The 17,953-nt window shown below is 43.0% G+C and overlaps 1 protein-coding gene across 2 annotated transcripts in view; it reads left to right on the top strand.

Moving 5' to 3' along the window:
• Positions 1-17,953, top strand: part of fam184ab (family with sequence similarity 184 member Ab) — a 175,037-nt gene that overhangs the window by 76,369 nt on the left and 80,715 nt on the right. For both annotated transcript variants that reach the window (XM_052096595.1, XM_052096594.1), the window contains exon 6: positions 12,823-13,008. In XM_052096595.1, coding sequence (XP_051952555.1) covers positions 12,823-13,008 — 186 coding nt within the window. The remainder of the gene's footprint in view (positions 1-12,822; positions 13,009-17,953) is intronic.

Genomic DNA, 17,953 nt, shown 5'->3' with positions numbered 1-17,953 from the left:
AGAGATCGCCACACATGCTCTGCCGCTCTCATCCACAAATATCAATAACGTAAGTACACTTAAAAAGTACATTCCCCAACTCTGCAAATGATTAAATAGGACAAATGTTTGATCAGACTCACGCTTACCATGCAAAGTCATTTCTAATTGAAAATGTTGACAGTATCGAGACAAAATCAGATTTACTACATATCAGGGACATTTAAACTAATATAACTGATGAAATAGACCATGATGGAAATTGTACAACTCACTCCATCACATATTTGTACCTCTTTGTGTTACCTGTAAAGCTGGCACTTGCTTTTCAATGGTGAAAAATTCAGAAAATACAACGAAGAACACAAGTGAGGGGAGAAGTCTCTATTCACCTATTATCCGTACTAAATATAATGCGAAAGAACAAAACGTCAGCCCAAGGCGAGTTTGATCTTGACTTTTGGGAAGTAGGCTACACCTGGACACAGCAGGAGGACTGAAAAGTGTGAAGTGTAGCACTGTAGTATATAAATCTTTTTTAATGGGAGCTGATCTTTACTGTTTTTATTTTATGTTGTTGCATTTCATTTTATGGGCATTATTAAATGTTTTAATATCACCATTTATTAAATGTATTAAACACATTAAATATATTAAATATATTTACATTAAATGCATTTCACCCATCATTTTAGATAAAACTCAATTGAATGGAACATTTAAAATAAAGTAGAAATAAAACTAAATTAAAATTTGAAATAATAATAACTCTGGTTGTAATGACTAACGCAGCTTTCACTTTCTTTGGTGTATGTTTGAGTGGAGGGGAAAACCAATGAATAATTGAAATGTCAACAGAACGCAATAAGAAGTGTGTTGAAAGACAGTTTTGTCTTCATACACCTAAAGCATATGCTTTCATTCTTAAACCACTTTGAAATTTTTTCAGCAGGATACTAATCATTTGTTTTTTGCATTTATATTGGCAAATTGTTTTTCTTAGTAGTGAAGGTTAAAATAAGCTTATAATATTAATGTTGAGTTCACGGTTACAATTTTAATTCAGATTCTTAAACAGATTAATTTGGACTCAACTCGGACTCGGCCTGTTAAGGACTCTGACTTAACTTGGAATCGATAGTTTAAAGACTTGGACTTGACTAAGGTGGACTCGGACCCAACACTAATGTACAGTATATACTACTGTGTGTTTAAAACGGCACTCTCTTGCAGAAAACTCTCTTCAAATTTATATCTGAATCAAAAATCTTCAGCAGAAACATTTATTTCACATGAGCTCCTCTAAGACAGCATTAGCTTTTTAAGTATGTACAAGTGTTAAACACTAGCCGCTTTACTGCCCATTATCAAAATTAAATCTAGATGCCCATGTTCAATTCAGAAGATTGGAAAATGCTCAAGACCTTAGAAAATATGTCTCTTCGTGGATGTTTGGTTTGATTGATAAGAAATCCTGTGTCTGAGTCGTTTCCCAAATTATTTTCACACAAGTCCTTTCATTTTTCTTCTACAGAGCCAGCATGGCTATTTATTTCACTCTGTGCAGTATGGCATTTTTTGCTGTTTTCATGCAGCAATCTGCTGTACTAGTTTGGCTTTTTGGCTGTCCTATCCCATTTAGGTTTTGTTTCATTATTAATACATTGAAAGCCCACAAAAACAGATTGTGAGTATGTGGGCTCGTTTTGCTCTAAAAATATCTCTCTCAGCAGTTTTAGAAGGAGAGTTTTGTAAACTTTTTTTAAAAAGCCACTTTGCAAATAATTTTTTGGCCTGCGCCATGATACAGTGGTTAGCACACATGCTCCAGACACTTTAAGCCTTAGTGATGTCGATAATGCAGATTCAAGTCTGATCTACGGCATGTCTTGATATCATCCCTCCTGAAATACTGTACCTTTCTGTCACTCTCTTTACTATCTTTGTATAATAAAGAAGGCCTAACAATAAATATAAATGAAATGCCCATTTTTCAGTTTTGTGTCAATAATTTCATTTTCTGAAACTTGTCATTCACATACTGTATAATTAGGTAATGGAATCAGTTGGAGCGGAATGGTCCGGAAAGGCATTCCAGCACCTTTGATACAAAAAAGAAAAGAAAAGATATATGCGGTTTGTATGCAGAACCTCCACGTCTGGCCCTTGGATGGGATGCGGAAGAGCTAGCCGGTCTACCATCGATCATCATAGACACAATCAACCAAGCCAGAGCCCCTTCTACCAGGCATCTTTACACCCTAAAGTGGCGCCTGTTCGCAAATTGGTGTTCTTCCCGAGCCGAAGACCCACAGAGGTGCGCAGTTAGGTCAGTGCTTTTGTTCCTACAGGAGAGGCTGGAGGGGAGGCTGTCCCCCTCCACCCTAAAGGTGTATGTTGCCGCCATCGCGGCTCACCCTGACACAATAGATGGCAAGTCTCTGGGTAAGCAGGACTTAATTATCAGGTTCCTAAGAGGCTCCCTCTCTTATCACACCCAGGCCGTGCCCCCCACCCCCCTTGCATAAAATAGTACGCATTTTTTCCCAGGAGACCCCATCTCTCGGATCCCTGGTTGATACCTCCCTAGCCCTCATGGGTCCACAGTTCAGCGGAGGAACTCGCCGACCCAAGCCACTACGGGTACTTAATCTACCCTGTACTGGAATAGGTGCTCCACAGGTTAAGGCCTCCTGTACGGACTCCCCCTGTGTGTAATCTCCGTGGTACTGTCCCCTCACGAGCGGACTCCCGTGTCTCCCTTAGGCAGTTCCAGCTGCCTCGGTCGCCGTGCTGTAGCAACTCCCCCCTCTACGAGGCTGGATCTACCACCGCGCCAACTTTCCCACATAGGTCCTAAACGGCCATGTGATGTATTCGCCATCTTTACCTCCCCTGCAGGGTAGGTGTGGTCTCCGCAGGGTCTTTTCCCCCTGAAATAATAGGAAACTGGGTAAGACATCCTTCCCTTAATGCATGTAAGGGCTCCGGCCGTAATTGCTCTATGCGAGAAACATAGAGAGAAAAGAGGCCTGGCCAGGCTTGGCCCGTTCCCAGGTTGGCAAGCATCACCTTGTTCCCCTCTCTAGGGTAACCTAAGAAGAATTCCGATGACTTTAATGGGGCATTGGGGAAGGGTACGTGCAGCCTGATACAGTTGGTCGCGTTTTGCTCGTAAGAATACCTGCCCGCTTCTGTATCAGCAGTTCACGTACACGGCTCAGTGCATGGCATGATTGAAGTGGGACTCCTAGTGTCGCTTCTCCGACACAACGTGGAGAGAGCAACAGAAGGGGAACATCTAGGTTACGTATGTAACCTCCGTTCCCCGATGGAGGGAACGAGACGTTGTGTCTTCCCCGCCATGTCGCTGAGCCGAGCCACTGTTGTGGCCGGACCATTTCTGGCTCCTGAATGAGCTCCCGTATTTGCCCGCTTAAATACCCGTATGTCCGGGGGCGGGGTATGCAAATACCGTCTGCCAACTTCTCATTGGCCTTTTTTCATAGATCAGAGGCATATATCGGCGCTCAAGAGAGATCCCTAGTGTCCCTTCTCCGACACAACGTCTCGTTCCCTCCATCGGGGAACGGAGGTTACATACGTAACCTAGACGTTTTATTTTAGATATGGTGCCATGATAATACCTTGTTTTGGGGCATTCACCATGATAATACCATGTTTTTGGGACACATGCAATTGTATACTTTGAAGGGCCTAATGTTTAAACCACGGCTGGAAATGGGGAGGAACATGGGGTAACCCGGAAATAATTTCACGTGGGAACGGAGTTCCTGTTCAAACTGGATGCATTTGTTACATAAATGCATGAAATCTTCTGCATCTGTGGTTGTTTAGTTTTGACTATCATGAGTGGCCAGAAAAAATGCATGCAACAGATCGACAAATGCACACAGGAATCTACTGTCAACCGATCCACACATGCATGCAACAGATTCACTTGCTCAATTCACTAATCCATGCACCAGAAGACTGCAAAAATATACAGAGATGTAATCTATATTATTCCTCTTTATTACACACCATCACAATTAATTTGATTGAATATACTAGCAAAAACATTAGTACTGTTGCGATTTATTATTACTGTTTGAAATTAGTGTTTTATATATTTATTTATAATCAAATTAAATTATCTATGATGGCAAATTCCCATTTTAAGCTCTCATTACTCCAGTCTACTAAGAAAATAATGTGTGACATAATTTTTACGCCATGTTTTTTAGATGCCATCAAGTTCAAATAACTTTCTGAACTTGTATAGAACATCTCTCGTGATACCTGCCTTCTGTTACATTTGTTGCACTGCGTCTATTTTTTTTAGAATGCGTTTGGGCTGAACGGCACCTAGCAAAACGTGTCTGTTGGGGGTCAGCTGATCCCAAAAATGTATCTTATTATACAGGGTTTCCTACATACCAATTACTGAACTAATCATTCAGGTAACCCCCGGCGTGTTGATTTTGAAAATATGTAGTTTTTCACATCCCTACATAGTATACTGCATATCAAGTACCATGGTATTATCTGATAATGTCACTGTAACACCATAGTACTTTTTTGTAAGTGAGGATTTCAGGGTATTTCAGGATAACTCCCTCTGAATAAAATATCTCATCAAGCTTTCTCTTTTTTTCTCTTTTGCCCACATCAAAGACTTTTGTAAGCAATGTAGCCTTGAGTTAGGTGTTACTATGACAACGTGAACCAAATAGAGTAGGAAAGCACTGTAGAGTGATCCACTGTGCCAACGCTTTGCAGGTTTTATAATGGGAACTGTATTTGCTTGCAGGCTGTTGTGGCACGGTCTCAATGTGGAATATGTCAAAGGCGGTTTGAGACAGATTTTCTGCTGTCACTCATCCCCTTAGATTGGATTTGCAGCATTCATCAACAGCAGCCTGTGTCCCTTATCTTTTACTGTTTGTTCCCTTTTCAAAACCCCATCGCCTACTCTGAATTACACTGACTTAATTTTGCATTGTGTCATGTTTAACTGAAAGTTAAAAGAACTTTATTGTACAGCTGTGCATTGATTTTATTCTTTGAATAAAGTATAGTGCTATGTAGTTGTCTTATGCCATCAGTCTTAAATGAATTACAAATTAAATTGCAATTCTTCCCATAAGGCCTGCACCCCTGAGTCTTCTCTTTACTGTTGTTCATGAAATTGGTGTTGAGCGGGTAGAATTGAATGAAGCTGTCAGCTGAGGACATGTGACGTGTCTATTTCTCCTCACATGTTCTCAAAAATTGGCTTCAAATAGTTATGGTGCTGTTTTTTTTTTTATCTCAGTAATGTCCTGACTATACTTTTTGATCAGTTTTATTGAAAATGTAAAAATGCTGAAAGTGTTTTGTGAGGGTTAGGTTTTAGGTAGGGTTAGGGTTAGGGGGTAGAATCTATGGTCCTTATAATGATAGCTGCACCAACGTGTTTTGTGTGTGTGTGTGTGTGTGTGTGTGTGTGTGTGTGTGTGTGTGTGTGTGTGTGTGTGTGTGTGTGTGTGTGTGTAGATAGATAGAGTACTGTGCAAAAGTTTTAGGCACTTGTGAAAAATGTTGCATAGTGAGGATGTCTTCAAAAATAATGACATAAATAGTTTTCATTTATCACTTTGTCATACAAAGTCATAAATCAATAAAAAGCTAAATCAATATTTGGTGTGAACACTTTTGCCTTCAAAACAGCACCAATTATCCTAGGTACAACTGGACACAGTTCCCTTCCGAGGGAACTCGCACTGCGTCGTTGAAAAAAACAACAAGCATCAATTGTGGTCACAAGAACCGTATCGACTAAATCCTGCCGGTTTCCCGCTTCAGGAAGTCGAGAACAGTGCTTGAAAAACACCCGAGACCAGCCTCGAGAGGCTGGTTCCCTTAGTGGAAGCTTCGGGAAAGAGGTCCTACCGAGGTGGTAGAAGAGAGGCTGGTTCCCGTAGTAGATTTTGTAGAGGCATGGAATCATCTTCCCAACATATCTGCATGGGTCCTGCATATAATAAAATCAGGGTACAAACTGCAGTTCGGGCACCGCCCCCCCCAAATTCTCTGGGGTGGTGCAGACTACAGTGGTTCTGGAGCAGGCTCAGGTGATGAAACAAGAAGTGCAATCTCTGCTGCTGAAGGAGGCCATAGAATGTGTTCCTCATTCAGACAGGGAGTCCGGTCTTTACAGCCGGTACTTTATAGTTCCCAAAAAAAAAAAAAAAAAAAAGGATGGGGGGTTGAGGCCGATTTTAGATCTCAGAGTTTTGAACCGGCCTTTGAGGAGGTTCAGGTTCAAAATGCTTACCATTCCTGTCATCGTGAGTCAGATCAGATCCGAGGACTGGTTTGTCACGATAGATCTAAAAGACGCCTATTTTCATGTACCCATCCTTCCATGTCACAGGAGGTTCCTGAGGTTCGCTTCGGGGCTGAAGCTTACCAATATCGGGTTCTTCCGTTCGCCTAGCACTCTCTCCCGCACATTCACCAAATGTATGGATGCAGCTCCTGCTCCTCTGAGACTTCAGGGCATCCGCATACTGAATTTTATCGATGACTGGCTCATTCTGGCCCAGTCTCGAGAAATGGCGATTCGGCATCGAGATGTCGTCCTTGGCCATATTCGAAGTTTGGGGTTGAGACTCAACACAAAAGAGTGTGTTACAACCATCCCAGTGCACAACGTTTCTGGGTGTTGTGTGGGACTTCGGTTACGATGCAGGCACGCATGTCTCCTGCACGTATCGAGTCCGTTCTGGCTGATGGTGTCCGGGTTAAAACTAGGCCAGGCCATCACTGTAAAGCAGTTTCAAAGACTGCTGGGCCTCATGGCAGTGGCATCCAACTTGATACCTTTGGGCCTTCTACACATGAGGTCCCTCCAGTGGTGGCTGAAAGCCAAGGTGTTTTCCCCAAGGGGAATCCATTTCAGTATAATCAGAGTAACGCGCAGATGCCTTCGTTCTCTGCTAATATGGAAGAAACCTTGGTTCCTGTCCCTAGAGCCAGTGTTGGGAGCGTCATGTCGCCGGAAAACCGTTTCGACAGACGCCTCCCTCACTGGCTGGGGCGCGGTCATGGACGGCCGCTTTGCCAGGGGTCTGTGGCAGGACCATCATCATTCTTGGCACATAAACTGTCTAGAGATGTTGGCTGTGTTCAGGGCTCTGAGGAGCTTCCTTCCAGACATCAAAGGTTACCATGTCCTAGTACGTTCGGACAATACATCAGTGGTAGCTTATCTGAACCGACAAGGAGGACTCAGATCGCGCCCTCTGTGCAGACTGGCGCATCAGATAATTCTTTGGTCCCAAGGGAAAATACTGTCTATCAGAGCATGTATATTCCGGGGGTTCAGAATCAGGGAGCAGACATCCTGTCGAGGCAGGGGCTGAGGCCCGGGGAATGGAGACTTCATCCAGAGGTGGTGAAGTTGATATGGGACAAATTTGGACCATCAGAAGTGGATCTATTCGCGTCTCGAGAGACGTCCCACTGTCCACTTTGGTTCTCCCTCTCACATCTAGCCCCACTGGGGTTGGACGCCATGGTACAGGCTTGGCCGAGGCTTCGCCTATACGCATTTCCCCGATCGCTCTGCTCCCGGGAGTCCTGGAAAGGGTCCGCCAAGAGGGCATCAGTCTACTTCTGGTTGCCCCCATGTGGCCGGCCCGAGTATGGTTCTCAGACATAATTTCACTCCTGATAGCTCCGCCATGGCAGATTCCTCTGAGGAGGGATCTGTTGTCTCAGGCGGGGGCACAGTCTTCCACCCTCGTCCAGAGCTGTGGAAACTGTGGGTCTGGCCCCTGAGAGGGTTCAGTACCTAAATGCTGGTCTATCAGCGGGGTGGTTGAAACCATACTTAGCTCTAGGGCTCCGTCTACTAGGAGATTATATGGCCTCAAGTGGAATGTGTTCTCCACTTGGTGTAGAGAACATGAATTAGATCCAGTTAACTGCCCGGTGGCTTCAGTTCTGGAGTTTCTTCAAGATCGTTTCTCTGTGGGTCTCTCCCTTCCACACTTAAGGTGTACGTGGCTGCCATTTCGGCGTTCCATGCACCACTGAGTGATGGGCCTCTGGGGAGGCACCAGCTGGTCATTCGTTTTCTCCGTGGTACATGGAGGATGAGACTGACAACCAGGTCCAGGGTTCCTGCCTGGGACCTGGCGGTGGTTCTCGAAGGGTTATCCCTGGCCCCCTTCGAACCCCTTCAGTCGGCTTCGCCCAAGGACCTGACGTTCAAGATGGCTTTTCTCTTAGCTATTACCTCTCTAAAGAGGGTGGGTGATCTTCAAGCCCTGGCAGTGATGCCAGCTTGCTTGGAGTTTGCCCCTGGCGGAGTTAAAGCCATTTTACACCCGAGACCTGGCTATGTGCCTAAGGTGCCGTCTAACACGGCACGGTCTACGGTCCTGCAGGCTTTTTATCCTCCACCTCATGTGTCGGCAGAAGAAGAGAGGCTCCATTTGCTCTGCCCTGTCAGAGCTTTGAGTGTTTACCTCGAGAGGTCCTCTTCTTGGAGGAGGTCGGACCAACTGTTAGTGTGTTTTGGGTCACCTAAGAAGGGGCTCCCTGCCTCGAAACAAACCATTAGTAATTGGATTGTTCAGGCTATTATCTCGGCCTACAAGGTGCGCAATTTGCCTTCACCTTTGGCCGTGAGGGCTCATTCAACTAGAGGCATGGCGTCCTCTAGGGCTCTCTTATCGGGAGTACCCCTCCAGGAGATCTGTGAGGCAGCCGGTTGGGCTACCCCGCACACTTTCATCAGGTTTTACAGTCTGCACCTCCCTAGTACGCCTGGCGCACGTGTGCTCTCGTCCTAGCTGAGTGCCTGAGTTCAGTTTCACCCTAGGGCAGGCCTTTTTTTCGGTGCGTGGCCTAGTGGGCATTCGTTCCCCAAAGAGTCGTTTTCAACGACGCAGTGCGAGTTCCCTCGGAAGGGAACGTCTCGGGTTATGACTATAACCCTTGTTCCCTAAGAAGGGAACGAGACACTGCGTCGTCCTGCCACGCCCTCAAGGCCTGAGAGCGGCTTGCTTCATCGCTAGGCTAATGTGTATGTGTACCGGCGTCACTTTTATGCATCCGGTTATGCCGTCACATGTTACGTCATGACGCAACACCAATCAAGATTGGAATAGTTTCATTCATAATTCAGAGGCGCACGCTAAGGAGCGTTCCCCAAAGAGTCGTTTTCAACGACGCAGTGTCTCGTTCCTTTCTCAGGGAACAAGGGTTATAGTCATAACCCGAGACGTTTTTCTTGGTTGTTGGCACATAGGATGTTCCAAGTTTCTTGGAGAATTCGCCACAGTTCTATGTATGTATCTCAATTGCTACTGTCTCTTTATGTAATCTCAGACTGACTCTATGTTCAGTGGGGGGCTTTGTGGGGGCCATGACATCTGTTGCAGGGCTTCCTGTTCTTCTATTCTATCTCTAATGTTTTGGAGTCTAACATTTATATTTCCTATTGATACACTAAAGCTGAATATATAAATAACCATCTTAAGATAAATGCTTTTATGTGCCTTAGACTTTTGCACAGTACTGTGTGTATGTGTATGTGTATGTGTATATATACACTCACCTAAAGGATTATTAGGAACACCTGTTCAATTTCTCATTAATGCAATTATCTAATCAACCAATCACATGGCAGTTGCTTCAATGCATTTAGGGGTGTGGTCCTGGTCAAGACAATCTCCTGAACTCCAAACTGAATGTCAGAATGGGAAAGAAAGGTGATTTAAGCAATTTTGGGCGTGGCATGGTTGTTGGTGCCAGACAGGCCGGTCTGAGTATTTCACAATTGTGGAGCGGAGGGGGGGGTATATTGACAAGCCGGTTCTCGCCTCCTCCTTGCCCATCCTTGAGCTATTTTACATTGGTGCCGAAACCCGGGAAGGAGGAGGGATGCCCGTCGCAGAGTCCTCGACACTGCCGTCCACCCTGGGGAGCCCCGCTGCCATCTTCCGGGTGACGGAGTAGCCCGACCGCCCGGATGCGGGGAACGGCCGTCGTCCGCGGGGCAAATGGGGACTGGATAACCCGACTGCCTGGAGCGAGGGAGCCGCTGCCGGGGGCGGAGGAGTGCCCTGCCGTCCCCCGAGACGCGGAGGGGTCGAGGGAGACCGCCGTCCGCGAGGGGAGGAGGGAATAACCTCTCCGACTGCCCGGAGCGGTAGAGCCGCTGCCAGGGGCGGAGGAGTGTCCCCATTTGCCGCCAGAAAAGCGGAGGCGCGTTCTGCCCGCTGGGGGTCGAAGGTGTCACCGGTTTGCCCGGGGTTGGAGCGGCTGTCGTCCGCCTGAGTGTGGAGGAGTGTTCGAGGACCACGCGACGGTACATCGGAGAACCGGTGAGTGAGTTTTTTTCTCTCTCTCCTCTCTCTCTCTCCCTTTCGCACCGTGTTGGCCTTTTCCCTCGCCTATTTTGTTGTTTGTTTTTTTTTTCTCCCTCCTCTCCTCCCAGGGTGAGGAAGGCGGGGATGACCACGCGGGACGCAAGATACACCCCGCCCCAGGGATAGGGGGTGTACGTCATGCCGGTGGCACCCGGCCTGAGATAACGCCGGGAGGAGTGTGGAGCGGAGGGGCGCGGCCGATCAGAATATCAGCGCCCGGTCCCCAATCGGCCTGATGAGGCGCGCGAGGGATAAAGGCGGCCGGTGACGATGGTTCGAGAGAGAGAGAATTATGGGCATGTCCGTCGTGTGTGTTTGTTTATGTGTTTTGGTTTAAGTTTTCATTAAATTATCATTTATATTGACAAGCCGGTTCTCGCCTCCTCCTTGCCCATCCTTGAGCTATTTTACAACAATCTGCTCAGGGATTTCCACACACAACCATTTCTAGGGTTTACAAAGAATGGTGTGAAAAGGGAAAAACATCCAGTAGGCGGCAGTCCTGTGGGCAAAAATGCCTTGTTGATGCCTTGTTGATGCTAGAGGTCAGAGGAGAATGGGCCGACTGATTCAAGCTGATAGAAGAGCAACTTTGCCTGAAATAACCACTCGTTACAACCGAGGTATGCAGCAAAGCATTTGTGAAGCCACAACACGCACAACCTTGAGGCAGATGGGCTACAACAGCAGAAGACCCCACCGGGTACCACTCATCTCCACTACAAATAGGAAAAAGAGGCTACAATTTGCAAGAGCTCACCAAAATTGGACAGTTGAAGACTGGAAAAATGTTGCCTGGTCTGATGAGTCTCGATTTCTGTTGAGACATTCAGATGGTAGAGTCAGAATTTGGCGTAAACAGAATGAGAACATGGATCCATCATGCCTTGTTACCACTGTGCAGGCTGGTGATGGTGGTGTAATGGTGTGTGGGATGTTTTCTTGGCACACTTTAGGCCCCTTAGTGCCAATTGGGCATCGTTTAAATGCCACAGCCTACCTGAGCATTGTTTCTGACCATGTACCCATCCTCTGATGGCTACTTCCAGCAGGATAATGCACCATGTCACAAAGCTTGAATCATTTCAAATTGGTTTCTTGAACATGACAATGAGTTCACTGTACTAAAATGGCCCCCACAGTCACCAGATCTCAACCCAATAGAGCATCTTTGGGATGTGGTGGAACGGGAGCTTCGTGCCCTGGATGTGCATCCCACAAATCTCCATCAACTGCAAGATGCTATCCTATCAATATGGGCCAACATTTCTAAAGAATGCTTTCAGCACCTTGTTGAATCAGTGCCACGTAGAATTAAGGCAGTTCAGAAGGAGAAAGGGGGTCAAACACAGTATTAGTATGGTGTTCCTAATAATCCTTTAGGTGAGTGTATATGTATATATATATATATATATATATATATATATATATATATATATATATATATATATATATATATATAAACCATTTTCATTATTTTAATAAACCATTTTCCACAGTTTTCTGATCCTAAAATTAAACCGGTTGTTTTTGCTTTTGCACCTTTAAGGCTTCTGTATGTCATAGACCCATGTTATGATAGGAAGTGTGTTAGGTTTGAAATGATAAAAGAATAGATATACTGATATCTATTCTATATATATATATATATATATATATATATATATATATATATATATATATATATATATATATATATATATATATCACGATCAGCCTCAACATTAAAACCACCTATCTAATATTGTGTAGGTCCCCTCGTGCTATCAAAACAGTGCAGTATAGCATCCTGAGATTATATTCTTCTCACCATAATTGCAGAGTTACCGTAGACTCGAACCAGTCAGGCCATTCTCGGTTGAACTCTCTCATCAGCAAGGCATTTCCATTCACAGCACTGCTGCTCATTGGATGTTTTTTGTTTTTGGCATCATTCAGACTGTTTTCTTGAAAATCTCAGAAGATCCAGTGCTACAGAAATACTCAAACCAGCCCATCTGGCACCAACTGAGGATGCACAGTATACTAAATAAATTCTATTGAAATAAAGTATTCTGCGATTTGTGGTTGTCAAAGATTGTTGGAACATGTCCAAACTTAATATGCTGAACCACACATGTTGTTACTTTGCTAGGACAGCTTTGTGAACTTGAGGGAACTGACTTCATTCATCCACTAAAATGAACTTGACACCAGTTGGTAACTGCTATAATGGCTCCGAAAGTGAAATCCTGGCATCATTTGTTTGCAGATGCCACTTTCTTTGATATGTCTTTGAATGTGTTATTCAATGCAATGATATTCATATATTTTTAAGTGTTACTTAAGTGTCCAAATACTTAATGGGGCCACTGTTCCTTAGCAATATGCATCAGATTCCCTCTAAACACATTTATCTTTGAATTCTTTTCAACAGTCTCTTCGAGAGGAGAAGCAGATCTATGAGAAGGAGCTAATGAACCTGAGTGCCAAATACGAAGATGATACGGCTCATTTTAAGGATACCCACAGCCGGGCACTGGAGGAGCTCTCCAGGAAGCACCGAGCGGCTTTGGAGAACACCCAGAGCATCGCAGAGAAAGAGAAGAACCGTGTCCTGACCGTAAGTGAACTCTGTAACCATACCCACATGCTGTCAGCTTGTGACAACGCACATACCTTAAAAAAGTCCTGATGAGCTGCATGATTGCACTTCATTTATTATGCTCAGGCTGAAGAGTAGCATGCTGTCTTGTCGTGAGGCGACATCTTGTCAAAAACAAGACATACCTCGGAGAGTTGGTGAAGGAACGGGGGAGGATTGGAGAACGTAATAGTTTCTCAAAGTGGATTTCAAATGTGTCCTCATTTATACACAGCAAGTTTATTAGTTATTTACAATCTCTAGGATCCTTTGTGTCATGCTCAGGCTCTGATCAGATGAAACCGTGGATGACAGTAGATCCAAAATATAGTTGCATTAGATATGGAGCCTTTTCACATACTGTAATGATGTGTTTCTGCCTATTTAGCAGCGCACATTTTTTGTAATATTTTCAGTTAATTTTAGATTTAGAATAAAATTATCACATTATTTTGTTATATTAACTAGCCATCATTTTAAAAAGACTAGTCAACACTGTTGCTATGGGGGTTTTCTGCTATAGTTTACTTCCATGTTCTATACAAGCTAATGTGAAAAGGGTCCATTGTGATACATGGCTTCACTACTGATGTATCGTCTTCATTTTAGCCCTTTAAAAGGCTAGCAACATTGTAATACTCAACCAAATAAATTTAGGGATTTTTCCCCACAGCATAGTAGGACTCAAGTAATACAATTCCATGTGTTTCTTCAAAATATGGATGTATGTTTCTTTGAAGAATTAAAAAGTTGTTGATGTTACTTTAAGGGTGTTTTAAATCAGTGTTTTGTTTCTGGGTTCTTTTAAGCATCAGTACATTATGACGGACTATAAGTCACACTTGAAATTAAATGAAGAAATCGATTTAAAAATGTTAATGAAAAATTTTATAAATCACTTTTCTAAAGGGACAAATTAATAGACATTTAAAAAAAAAATAATGTTTAAAACATAGTTAAATATAACAATAAACAAACAAATGAATTACAAAAATGTAATTGAAAAAAAAAACACACACACATATATATATATATATATATATATATATATATTTCACAGTCCGGTGTATTTAAAACTATTTAATTCATATTAAAATATATATATATATATATATATATATTTTTTTGTAGTTAAATAAAAAACATTTTTTAATTCAAATGTAATGGGTTTGTGGAGCATGTCAACTGCTCAAGCTCCTACCTCCTTTAGCGGTCCAACTTTGAGTGGCACGTGTGAAAGGGTCTGGGTAGTTCAGGGGTAAAGACGCTGGCTACCACCACTGGAGTTCGCTAGTTTCGAATCCCAGGGCATGCTGAGTGACTCCAGCCAGGTCTCCTAAGCAACCAAATTGGCCCGGTTGCTAGGTAGGGTACAGTCACATGGGGTAACCTTCTCGTGGTCTCCATAATGCGGTTCGTTCTCGTTGGGGCACGCGGTAAGTTGAGCATGGAAACCCCTTTCCGGTTATCTATAAACCCCTATTAGTACCTATTTTTAGTTTCATTTTTAGACGGGCAGGTGCCCCATCTCTAGGAGGCTTTGTAGTGAGTGAGAGAGCAATACCCAGCTTGGCGTCTATGCCTCGTGAAACAGTGAATATTCCTCTCACCTCTGCCCTACCTCTATCTCTCCCTCTCTGTCCTGTTCATGGTGTCCCAGACGTGGATACATCTTTATTGGTTCACCTTGCTGTTCTTGCTCATATTTACTATTAATTGTTTTGTCCTATTTCCGATAGATTTTTATAGTGTGCATCTGTGCCTGCTTTTAGGGAAAATAATGTTCACAACCTTTTGTGCTGCGTTTGAAGAGGGCTGTATTCGGACTAGCATAATAGCATTTATATAGTCATTTTTCAGTGAAACTCTTGATGTCCACTGCATGATCATGAGTGCTATGAAAAAGACCTTTCACTGTGACATGCGAGTTCACACAAGATCTCGAGTTGTTTTGCACTTAAAAACGCAAGTTCCAATTCTGTGGAAATGTGCAACAATTTCTGCAGAGTTCTCTGCAGATTCCATGGGGGCCTGAACATAACCCAATGCCACAAACTGAAATCAGAACCATTATTTCACTCATCAGTGGAGACAGGCATTAAAAGGGGAAAACGTCATGACTAAACTGTCTGTTTTGATTTCGTGAGCCGATAGCATATGAAATGAAAGCACACAAAGCTGCAAAGATTGACTCAGTCGTAGCACAATCTGTCAGCCTCCCCCCAAAACAGGCAGCTGCCAGCAGATGACACATTCATCTCCGAATCACTCACGACTACTTTTTGTAATTACAAATCACAGACTCACAGTTGATCGTTAGCTGAATGTGAAAGAGCAGCATGTATTTGTTTCATTTTCAGGGAGCGTCCCTGGCAGTTGCGTTGTTCCCAGGGTGTGCCTTAATTTTCAGGTCACTGAAGCTGAGGTCTAACAAGGACATTGACTGTTTGCGGGTGTATATGTTGAATACTTGATTTTCTTTGCTTATCTACTGTGACTCTCAATCTGTAAAGGTGATGTGTGTAAAAGTTTCAAAATAGGTATGTACAGTTGAATTCAGAGGTTTTGACCTTAATACATAATACATAATACAAAACAAAATACATTCTCAACTCTCAATTCCTGACATTTAATCGTAGAAAACATTCCCTGTCTTAGGTCAGTTAGGATCACTACATTTTAAGAATGTGAAATGTCAGAATAATAGTAAAGATAATTATTTGTTTCAGCTTTTATTTCTTTCATCACATTTCCAGTGGGTCAGAAGTTTACATACACTTTGTTAGTATTTGGTAGCATTGCTTTTTAATTGTTTGAACTTGGGTTAAACATTTTGGGTAGCCTTCCACAAGCTGGAATTTTGCTGGAATTTTGGCCCATTCTTCCAGACAAAACGGGTGTAACTGAGTCAGGTTTGTAGGCCTCCTTGATTGCACATGCTTTTCAGTTCTACCCACAAATGTTATATTGGATTAAGGTCAGGGCTTTGTGATAGCCACTCCAATATCTTGACTTTGTTGTCCTTAAGCCATTTTGCCACAATTTTGGTGGTATACTTGGGGTCATTGTCCATTTGGAAGACCCATTTGCAACTGAGCTTTAACTTCCTGGCTGATGTCTTGAGATGTTGCTTCAATAAATCCACATAATTTTCCTTCCTCATGATGCCATCTATTTTGTTAAGTGTACCAGTTCCTCCTGCAGCAAAGCACCCCAGCAACATGATGCTGCCTTTTTCTGAGGCTGATTACTTTAGATTTTCCCATGATGTCAAGCAAAGAGGCATTGAGTTTCAAGGTTGGCCTCCAATTCAGTACACCTCATATCAGAAGCTAATTGTTTAAAGGCTTGACATCGTTTTCGGAAATTTTCTAAGCTGCTTAAAGGCACAGTTAACTTGGTGTATATAAACGTGTGACCCACTGGAATTGTGATATAGTCCATTAAAAGTGAAACAATCTGTCTGTAAACAATTGTTTGAAACATTACTCATAGTATGCACAAAGTAGATGTCCTAAACAACTTTACAAAACTATAGTTTGCTAACATTAAAACTGTGGTGTGGATAAAAAAATTTGTTTTAATGACTTCAACCTAAGTGTATGTAAACTTCTGACTTTGGGATGAAAGTTGCACAGATTTCATATGGATTTTCAAAGTTTGCAATTCCATTTGATGTCACTAGTGGCACAGAGATTCCACACTGAACGTTTGAATAATGGGCTGCATCTAAATGAGCATACTAACTGTACTACATAGTATGAAAAAATAGGATTAATGCATCTTCATAGTATCACAGTATGTTGATAAAAAATGTTGTATGTAAGCTGCACAGATGGCATAATATTTCCAATGGATTTTCGAAGTGTGCAGTTGGTGTCTCTAGTGGTGCAGAAATTTCACTCATGGGCTTCATCTTAATAAATTGCATACTATCTGCTCTATATAGTATGCAAAGTAATCATTAGTGCATCTATAATCATAGTATGTTGAATATACACAGTAGTATGTAAGGTGCACAGATGGCGTACTGTTTTTATTGTATTTTTGAAGTGTGCAATTCCGTTTGGGGTTGCTAGTTGCGCTGATATTAAACACTTCACCTTTAAATCATGGTCCCCTCATCTCAATTTGCATACTACCTGTACTCTATAATATGCAAAATTAAGAGTAGTGCATCTCAAATCATAGTATGCTGAAAACAGAATGTAGGATGTAAGGTGCACAGATGGTGTAATATTGCTGATGGGTTTTAGAAGTGTACAACTACGTTTTGTCTTACCTGTGTTGCAGAAATTGTACTCTTCCACTTTAAATCAGTGGATGCAGCACGATTTGCATGCTATCTGTACTATTTATCAACCTCTTAGGATAAATGCTTCTAAAATCATAGTATGTTAAAAATTTAATTTTCGAAGTAAGGTCAAGTAAGGACTTGCAGTGCATAGTGTAGTATGGAGTAAATAAAAAGTCTCTCCACACTGATAGAAAATACACAAAAATACAGATTACACCTGTCCAAATCCACCCGCTCCTCCCTTATTGCCTGCTGTCAAACCTGTGTGACACTTCGTAAGGAACCTTTGTGCCGTTCGACATCCCTGTTGATGCCTCTGCAGCAAACGGTTAATCTCATTACAGTGCAGAAGCTTTGGACTTATCATGCTGACACTCTATTGCCTGCCGCTCTCAGAAATGGAAATGCAGACTGAAAAATTGAGGCACAAATGAATAATCAATGAGTGGCCTTCATTAGATTGTGGCACTGACTCACAGCCTAGTAAAGAAACAGTGTGATGACCGTACTGACATCCTATTTCAGATAAAGCCTAGGGCTCTTCCAGTCACTTCCTCTTTTTTTATTCTTTATCTGTCTTTTACAGAACACACTCAGTTTGTAGTGTGTGTCCAAAAGTGGGGTTGG

The sequence above is a fragment of the Xyrauchen texanus genome, chromosome 28 (assembly GCF_025860055.1).
Source record: "Xyrauchen texanus isolate HMW12.3.18 chromosome 28, RBS_HiC_50CHRs, whole genome shotgun sequence".
NCBI classification, from domain to species: domain Eukaryota; kingdom Metazoa; phylum Chordata; class Actinopteri; order Cypriniformes; family Catostomidae; genus Xyrauchen; species Xyrauchen texanus.
This window is presented reverse-complemented; position numbering and strand designations above follow the sequence as displayed.